The sequence below is a fragment of the Silene latifolia genome, chromosome 5 (genome assembly GCF_048544455.1).
Source record: "Silene latifolia isolate original U9 population chromosome 5, ASM4854445v1, whole genome shotgun sequence".
Lineage (NCBI taxonomy): Eukaryota > Viridiplantae > Streptophyta > Magnoliopsida > Caryophyllales > Caryophyllaceae > Silene > Silene latifolia.
In genome coordinates this window covers 70,190,361-70,200,440 of record NC_133530.1, presented here as the reverse complement: position 1 = coordinate 70,200,440, position 10,080 = coordinate 70,190,361, and the positions used below count along the sequence as shown (strand labels likewise).

Here is a 10,080-nt window from a genome sequence, read left to right as displayed (position 1 = left end):
AAGCACGGTATTCAGTGGCCATGGCGGCATTCCAGTTAGGGTCCTGGAGGGCTAGTTTGGGGGACTTGGGAAGAGGGGATATGGCGGGGGAAGTGGTGGTAGCAACCATGTTGGGTTTGAGGTTGGGTTTAAAAATACCGTGCATAGCACGAGTACTCATGTTATGCTGTCGGGGTGGTGGTGGTGGTGGGGGAAGGGGTGGTGGTGGTGGTGGGGGTGGCGTGGCAGGTGGTGGCAACAGTGGAGGAGGGGACTGGTTATGGGCAGCAGGGGAAGGTGGGGTGTGGGGCGTGGCAGGGGAAGGGGGAGTTTGAGGAGGGGCAGGTGAACGTGGTGAGTGAGGGATGGGTGGGTTGGGTGTGGGTGTGGATACGGGTCTGGTAAGGGCATCAATGAGGGTGGGTGGCAGGGAGGATAGGGTCGGGTCAGAGGTTGTAGAGGTGTCGGGTTTGGAGGAGGCGAAGGGAAAGACGGTTTCATCAAATGTAACATGGCGCGAGATGATGAGCTTGCCACTAGATAAGTCATAACATTTGTATCCTCGGAACTCTTGCGGGTATCCGAGGAAGACACATTTTGTGGACCGTGGGGCGAGTTTGTGGGGTCGTTTTGATGAAAGGTTGGGGTAGCAGACACACCCAAAGACACGGAGATGAGAGTACGAGGGATTTTTGTGGAATAAGGCGGAAGTGGGTGAGCGGAAATGGAGGATTTTGGTGGGCAATATGTTGTGTAGGTGTACTGCTGTGTGTAGGGCATCGACCCAAAATTCGGATGGGGTGGAGGAATGGTGAAGTAAGGCTAAGACAATTTCATTGATACGGCATATCATACGTTCAGCTTTGCCATTTTGGGAGGATGTTTGGGGACAAGAGAATCGAAAAACTAGGCCATTATTATTTGCAAAATTGCGGAAATCGTTGTTGTCAAATTCACGGCCTAAATCGCACTGAAAAGCTTTGATATTTCGTTGGAATTGCGTGGTTACATATTTTCGAAAATTTAGAATTTTGGTGAATGTTTCGGATTTGAATTTTAGTGGATACACCCAAACAAATTGTGTGAAATTATCGATTAAAATTAGGTAATATTTGTAACCCGCTTTGCTTGTAATTGGTGAAGTCCACAAGTCGCTATGAACAATATCAAAAGGAGCGAGAGTAGTAGAAGTTGAATCAATAAAAGGCAGCCGTCTGTGTTTACTAATTTGACAAGAATGACACAAAGACGAATTTATTTTGCTACTACAATCAATGCTAGACTTGGACTTAAGAAAACTTAAAATATTGGTTCCCGGATGACCAAGACGGGAATGCCAAACGTCGGAAGAAAAGGCAAGAAGGTGCGGGCTTGGCTAGGATGGCGTCTGGGAGGGCTCGGTTGAAACGGGGTAAAGGTCACCATCACTATTGCTCCTCATTATCAGATTCCCAGTCGCTAAATCTTTCACAGAAAAACCACAGGGGTCAAATTCAACGGAAACATTATTGTCTTTGGTAAATTGGCGAACTGAGATAAGGTTTTTGATTATTTTGGGAGTGTATAGGACATTGTGAAGGTGTAGGGTCCTATTGGGGCTTGCTAAGTGGGTAGTTCCGGAACCAAGAACGGGAATGCTAGCACCATTACCGACGTAAATAGAATTAATTGTGCTTGAATTGAGTGGGAAAGGAAACATACCTGCATCCGCGCTCAAATGAGACGAAGCACCGGTGTCCATATAAAACGAACCTGATGAATAGGGATGCGGCTGCATCTGGAGGGCCGCAAAAACTTGGGCCAAATCCGTTTGTTGCTGCTGCTGTTGGCTCGTGTCAGATGCGACGTGGGCCTGTCCAAAAGGAGAGCTAGGCTGGCGAGCAGGGCCACGGGTGGAAACAGAGCGAGGAGCAGAGGACTGAGCCGTATATGGCCAAGGCTGCCACGGATTACTCCAACCTGGAAAAGTTGGATACGGGCACGGTGGTGGGGTCCAGGGAGCAGGCCAGCCAGGCATGGGTCCCCACGAAAAACCTTGCGGAACAGAATTCGTGGAGGATGAGGATTTGGAGTGATTCTTACCGCCGCCGTTGTTACCACCCTTGTGATGACCGCGCTTGCCATTGTTTCCACGTTTATTGTTGCGTGAAGGGGCAGAGGGTTCATCCCAGGTGTTCGTGTCAGCAGCCGGGGCAGAGGAAGCAACAAGAGCCGTGACATCGTCGCGGCTAGACTGACGATGGTTCTCGAGTTCAATCATACTGCGAGCGGTCTCGAAATTAGGCAGTGTTTGATTGATGTACGCAGCCACCATGTCGTATTCTTTAGGCAGGCCGCGGACCATTTGGAGAACCAGCCTTTGATCGGTGATGGCAGCACCAACATCCTTTAACTGACCGGATAGCTCACGGAGCCGTTGACAATAAGCATCGAATGATGGGAATTTCGCAAGTTTGAGATTGTGAAACTCGTTTTCGAGGCTAGCGGCGCGAGCGCCCTTGTTGTTAAGAAAGATGTTCTTAACACGATCCCATGCTTCCTGGGCAGTGGACTCGGCTTCAAGGACACGGGGGCAGCAAATCATCGGACATCGTGCCGTATATCCACTGTAGTACGTGGGCATCGATCTCATACCATGCCGCATACAGTGGGTCGGTCTTGGCAGGGGCTGGCGTGCCATCGATGTGGTGCAAGACCTTGTATCCGCGTGCATGAAGCGTGAAGAGATTGACCCATGACGCGTAGGATACTTTGGCACCGTCTAAGACTCGAACCTTGTTTTGTATGTTCGTGACGGTATAGACAGGGTGAAGAGAGGATTTAGGTGAGTTCGAGGTGTCGCCGTCGACCATGGTAGCGTGAGGCTAGGTAACGACGAGGGTGCAAAAGGGGTTTTACCGTGGGCAAAAACCGGAAGGAGGCACAAGGATCGAAAACAACCTGATACCATGAAAGTATGTAATCCCTTAGCTAGGGTTTGATATTATCATTCCAATATATAAGCATACAAAGATATTATTTACATATGGTTAGCTATATTCAAGGCTAAAGATCCTAACTAAATAATACACTAGCTTATAATAGAAAAGATACATATCTACAGGATATTGACTAATATAAGCCTCAACCAAGAAAGCACACACTTGAGTATATATGTTTTCAACTGAAGGGTTCAACATTTGGCAACTAAATTAAACTTTTATGAACCCTGACATCCTGCTTTCTAAACAGGATTATTTTGTGTAGTAGTTCGTATCATCTCCTTAGATGTGTGCCCGACTTCTCCATTCTAGTTCGGCGAAGGTTGGCCAAAGAAAACCACTTGTAAACATGATTATTTGGGTTGTAGTTCGAAAGAGACGAAATCGATGTTCAAGGCTACGGATGCCTATGTATCTCAATTCGACACGACCAACTGACCTTAGCAATGACATATTACACCTTGAAACAATCAAGGTATTTACCGGCGAAGCCATCTCAGTCCACCTGTAAAATACAAACACATAATGCAATATAACTAATCTGTTTTTTTAAAGAAGTCGCAAGCAATAATTAACAAAAAAACAAAATGATTAGTAATTTACCCTAAGAAGAATGTCGTCAACAGTATGATTAGCGAAGATTAGATGGATTTTCATAGTCTTTAGAGTCATAGAGAATTGCTCTGGTAGGCTGGTTGAGAATCGATCATTGTAAGAGTAGATAATGTAAACTCAAAGTTTCCACCAAAAGCATACTGCATATTATCAACAAATACACATGAAGTCAATATAGGAAATTCATCAAGTGAGATAGGAGTATTCAATAAAAAACAATTTATAAAAAATCTAATGCCATGAAGATAATTAAAGACAAATGAAGTTTGAAAATGCTACAGTCCCACCCAAAAATTAGCATATGATACTGTCCGTAGAATGAATCGAAGGAAAGATGGCGTCAAATGCAACAAAAGAAAAAACTTACATTGTCCGTAAAATCATAAATCGTAAATAGCATATATTCCTCAACCTGAAATCAAAATGAAATAAGAAACCAAATTGACTTATTAGGAATCATTCTGGAAATAGAACAAAATTGAAAATTAAACTTTTGCTTCAATAGGAAGAAGGATTCAATGGAGTGTGGACTGCAAATTTATATTGGAAATTTACTTTTCAAATCTCATACAGATTAGTTGAGGAATTGATAAGTGACATTAATTTCGGAAAGTTAAAACATTATGAAAACGGCGGGATTGATTAGGGTATGCAATTAATTTGGAAATTTATGTGAGCCATTTAATTGTTTATTAGGCTCTGTTTGGTAAAACGAACTGAAAAGGTACCTGAAACCTGAAAAGGTACCTGGAAACTGAAAAGGTAACTGAAACTTGAAAAGGTAGCTGATAAGGTAACTGAAAATTAGAAGCTGATAAGGTGACTGATTATATAAAAAATTGTTTGGCAAACTAACTGAAAAGGTAGCTTATTTTGGTAAAATAACGTAAAAGGATACAATAATTATTTAATATATTATAAATTGAAAGGGCAAAAACGTAATATTACCAAGAATCAGGTACCTGAAAAGTGAAATGCTACTCTAGGTAGCATTTCATTTCAGGTAGCTTATTTGGGCAAAAAAGCTACTTGCCAAACACATCCATAAAAATAAGCTACCTGAAACTTTTATCAAAAAAGCTAGTTCAGTCAAAACAGGTACCTGGAATGTCTTGCCAAATGGAGCCTTAATGTATCCAGAAGAAGTTTTAAGTTGAGAATTTTTAGAGATGTTGAAGCGTTGTAGTCTTGTAGCAGGGGAATTGATAAATGGGTTTTCTAACTAAGGCTTTCCCATTGACACGTGGAGTTTGGTTGAGGCTCAATTTAGCCTTTTAATAGTCTTTTATAGATTTTGAGAAGACTAAAGATGGAGATTGGATTGCTCACCCCCGCTACATGAACCAAGATGGAACATCAAGACAAGCTTCTCGAGTCCTAGGAAAGATTCCAAAGTTGTATTTATGTTCATTTTGGTAGATAGGCCACACTAGGACTTTATTTTTGTTTTACGTTTTTCCATTCTTATTGTTTTTCTTCGCTTCATAATTAGTGCATCATTTTCCGCCTAAACCAAACCACCTAATATGCATGAAAATTGACTCATATAGATTGAATGTTAGTTTTCATAGACATACATATGTCACACAATTATAAGCCATCATCTTAGTTTATTCATTCTCGCATGCTAGATATTAGTTCACTTAAAATGAATTAAAATAAAGTTGATGGGATCTTCCTCTAAAACTGAAATTGAGACTAGTCTTTATAGGCCAAACATCTATGAATCCCTTCTTCGTCGGTAGGCATATAGGACCTTACTCTCCATATAACCCCTTCTACGTTGGGTAAGTAGTTTGTGTTGACTTAGTTTACCTCAACATTATAATCCGAAGAGTTTTTCGTGATTATGATGGACTATAGATAGAATTTACAGAAATTTATCGACCAAGAATTCTAAAAGTAGAATTAGCCAAGAGGTTGGCTTATCAATTTACAGATAATTGAGTCTTTGGATCATTTATATATTTCTTGAGGGAGGTCAATTGTATAAATGCTTGAGTCTTTGCGTTATAACAGTATTGCATTAGACTTAAATCATAATGATGAGTATGCTTATTATATTTTTCTTCTTTTCGCAATGTAGAATACGTTTTATTTTGATAATACTGCTTACAACAAATGGCTGGAAATAATGATATCCCTATGCCAAGTGCCACACTTGGACGCGAGTCCTGGCTAAAAGCTTTCATGGACCACATGAATCAGTTCACACGACTGAAGAATGACGGGTCCAACTTTGCGGACTGGGAGGCATCATTACGGAATGTTGCCATCGCTGACGGTAAGCTCAAGTACTTAACTGAGCCAGTACCACCAAACCCAGGCCCCAATGCAAGAGCTAACGAATCAATTGCTTATAGTGACTTCGTTATGGAAGCGGGTGCGATAAAGAAAGTACTCATTTTTGCAATGGAAACCAATTTGCAAAGACGCTTCATTGCCCAAGGTGCAAACAAGATTTTCACCACGCTCACTAATGAGTTCTCAAAAGCATCGAGAATCGTTACTTATGAGCATACCTGTCGCTTCTTTGATGCGAAACTCCAGAAGGGCCAACCGGTTAGCCCACACATTCTTAACATGATTGAGAATGTCGAGAAACTGGAGGCACTTGATTGCAAAATTAGTGAGAGCATAGTCATTGACCGTATGCTTCATTCACTTCATGATGGTTTTGCCCTCTTCGGGGCAAATTACTACATGAATGACATGAAGAAAAGTCCTCATGAGCTACACTCACTTCTCGTACAGACCGAGAAGGATATGAAATTGAGTGGGAGCATGAAGCAAGATGTTCTCATGATTTTCAACAAGAATAAAGGTAAGGGCAAAGCTCACGGCGACCTAACTGTAGGAAAGCCAAAGTTTAAAAAGTCAGGAAATGGTAAGAGTGGGCCTGGTGAGACTAGTGGCTCACAAGGCAAGGCAAAGAGCAAGGGCAGTGACATTGAGTGCCACCATTGTCACAAGACTGGGCATTGAAGGAGGAACTGTCCCGTGTACCGTGAGGACATAAAAGCAGGCCGCGTCACTCCTGTTGTTATGTCATCTTATATTCATATGATTGAGATTAACCATGCAAGTTTCGGAACTTGGGTACTTGATACTGGTTGTGGTTCTCATCTGTGTAATCATTTGCAGGGCCTAAAAAACATCACACCTCTCGCAAAGGGTGATGTGGACCTGCGAGTCGGGAATGGAGCTAGAGTTGCTGCAGTTTCAAAGGGAACATACGTAATCCAACTCCCAAGTGGTTTTGAGTTATATTTATATAACTGTTACTATGTACCCAGTTTATCTAAGAACATTATTTTTGTTTCCGTACTTGATAAAGACGGTTTTTCATTTTCAATAAAGGACAATAGCTGTATTTTCTCTTTTAATAAAATGGTTTATGGCAAAGCAGTTTCCATTAATGGAATTTATATCTTAGATCAAACCACAGATATATTACATGTGAATAATAAGAAATTAAAGGTTGGTGACAAAGATCAAACTTATCTATGGCATTGTCGAATGGGACACATAAATGAAAAACGTGTAAAGAAACTCATCGAGAATGGGACTATTCCTGCATTCGATTTTTCTACTTTTGGCACGTGTGAATCATGTCTTATCGGGAAAATGACTCGAATTTCCTTCAAAGGTGGTGGAATGCGCGCTAGTGACCTATTAGGACTCATACATACTGATGTATGTGGACCTATGTCAATTACCGCAAGAGATGGCTATAGATATTTTATCACTTTCATGGACAATTTGAGTAGATACGGATATGTCTATTTAATGAAGCATAAAAGTGAGTCCTTTGAAAAATTAAAGGAATACCATAATAAGGTTAAGAACCAACTGGGAAGAAAGGCTAAAGCACTTCGTTCAGATCGGGGTGGCGAATATCTTTCAAATGAGTTTGATCAACACCTCAAAGACTGTGGAATAGTTTTGCAGTTAACTCCACCTGGAACACCTCAATTAAATGGTATGTCCGAACGGAGAAATCGAACACTACTTGATATGGTTCGATCCATGATGAGTCACACGGTAGTACCTGATTCATTATGGGGTTTTGCTCTTTTGTCAGCTGCTCTTATACTAAACCGAAGTCCGTCTAAAGCTGTCGACAAGACTCCATATGAAATGTGGAAGGGAACGGTCCCTAACTTGTCCTTTATTCGGGTTTGGGGTTGCGAGGTTTATGTCAAGTGGAGACACGAGGATAAGCTCGGCCCGCGATCGGTCAAGACATACTTTATTGGTTATCCAAAAGGAATGTTTGGTCATTACTTCTATTCGCCTACCGAACATCGAGTTTTTGTTGCGGCTAGTGCGAAGTTCTTAGAGAAAGAATTTCTCGAGAACAAGTCAAGTAATAGAACCTTCGAGCTGTCGGAGGTTCAAGAACCAACAACCGAGGAACATACGGAGGAAGTTGTTCCTTCAACTGATGATACGGTTAATATTCCTCAGGAACCTAGGAGGTCGGGTAGAGTCTCTAATCCTCCAGACAGATACATTGGTATGGTCGAGGAGAATGACGTTTTGCTCCTAGAGAGTAATGAACCCGCTACCTATAAAGGTGCCATGACCTGTTCCGACTCAAAGCTATGGCTTGAAGCCATGCAATCCAAGATGGACTCCATGTATGAGAATGACGTATGTGATCTTGTTGATTTACCTAATAAGGTAAAACCTCTACAGTGCAAATGGCTTTACAAAATAAAGCATTCTGTAGACGGGCAACTAGATACCTATAAGGAATGACTAGTGGCAAAAGGTTTCACTCAAGTGCACGGATTGCATTATGATGAAATTTTTGCACCCGTAGTTATGTTGCGTTCCATTCGGATAATCTTAGCGATTGCCGCTTTTCATGACTATGAAATTTGGCAAATGGATGTGAAAACCGCCTTCTTAAACAGTTATTTGGAGGAGGAGTTGTACTTGGTGCAACCCGAAGGTTTCATAGATCCTGAAAATCCTAAGAAAGTGTGCAAGCTTAAGCGTTCCATTTATGGACTTAAGCAAGCTTCTCGGAGTTGGAATCATCATTTCGACCGGGCGATAAAAGAGTATGGTTTCACTCGATCGGTCGAGGAACCATGCTTATATATCAAGTCGAGTGGGAGCAAGATTGTTTTCTTGATATTGTATGTCGATGACATACTCTTGATTGAAAATGACATTCCTCTCTTATCTTTGGTAAAAGGATGGCTGAAGAACCATTTCCAGATGAAAGATCTGGGTGAGGCACAATGCATATTGGGAATCCGTATCTATCGAGATAGATCACGACGGATGTTATCACTGAGTCAGGAGTCTTATTTAGATAAGATTCTTGAAAGGTTCAGCATGACCAACTCCAAGAAGGGGAACCTTCCAATGACGTCTGGGATGCATTTGAACAAGTCTCAGTCACCCACGACACCTGAAGGGGTTGAACGCATGAGTCGTGTTTCTTATGCATCAGCAATAGGATCAATCATGTATGCCATGATATGCACACGTCCAGACGTGGTATATGCATTGAGTATGACGAGTCGGTACCAAAAGAATCCAGGTGAAACACACTGGATAGTTGTTAAAAACATCCTTAAGTACCTACGGAGGACTAAGGATTGGGCATTGACTTATGGAGGAGATACTAAGCTATGCGCAATCGGTTACGCAGATGCTAGCTTCCAAACGGATCGAGATGATTCGAAATCTCAGTTCGGGTTCGTCTTTACTCTTAATGGTGCTGCGGTCAGCTGGAAAAGCTCCAAACAGGAAGTTGTAGCAGATTCTACTACTGAATCCGAGTACTATGCCGCTTCGGAAGCAGCAAAGGAAGCTATATGGATGCGTCAATTCTTACAAGGACTAACCATAGTTCCTAGTTCGAATGACCTGATCACTATCTATTGTGACAATAGAGGTGCCATCTTCCAGGTCAAGGAGCCTAAGTCTAGTAAAAAGTCTAGACATGTACATCGGAAAGCTCACCTGATCCGTGATTACGTGGAGCAAGAGGAGATAGTGATTGACAAGATTGTTTCGGATGACAACATCGCGGACCCTCTCACTAAACCATTGACATATGATAAGCATGTAGGGCACGTTATTTCCATGGGAATTAAACGTGTTCCTGAGTTGTAGTAGTTGATTATGGATTTGATACATTATCTTTTTCATATACTATTTATAACTTCATCGTATTATTTCATATTTTGTTTTTCATGTGGATTGTACGACAACATTGAACACCACAAAGTGAATTGAATTACATTATATTTGTTTTGGTCCGTAATCGCCTACATGAGCTGATAACTCTGGCTATTATTTTGTGAAGTTGATTGATGGTGGGTTCAACGAGCTATAAGTCAAACGGTTGACTGATCGATCACAGATGCGAGTTATAATGATACCTCGTAGGACAAATTGTGACAACGTAATGGAGTCCTAAATGTTTAAAAACATTCGGTGCCAGGTCGTGGATTGGACGTCCATTGTGTTCCTAGAGTCG

The 10,080-nt window shown here is 41.7% G+C and overlaps 1 protein-coding gene across 1 annotated transcript; it reads right to left on the bottom strand.

The window, feature by feature from the left end:
- Window positions 1-1,354: 1,354 nt before the first annotated feature.
- Window positions 1,355-2,659, bottom strand: LOC141655508 (uncharacterized). The gene has a single exon (XM_074462585.1). It carries the CDS (start codon window positions 2,657-2,659, stop codon window positions 1,355-1,357), a length of 1,305 nt encoding a protein of 434 aa, XP_074318686.1.
- Between the last annotated feature and the right edge of the window lie 7,421 nt (window positions 2,660-10,080).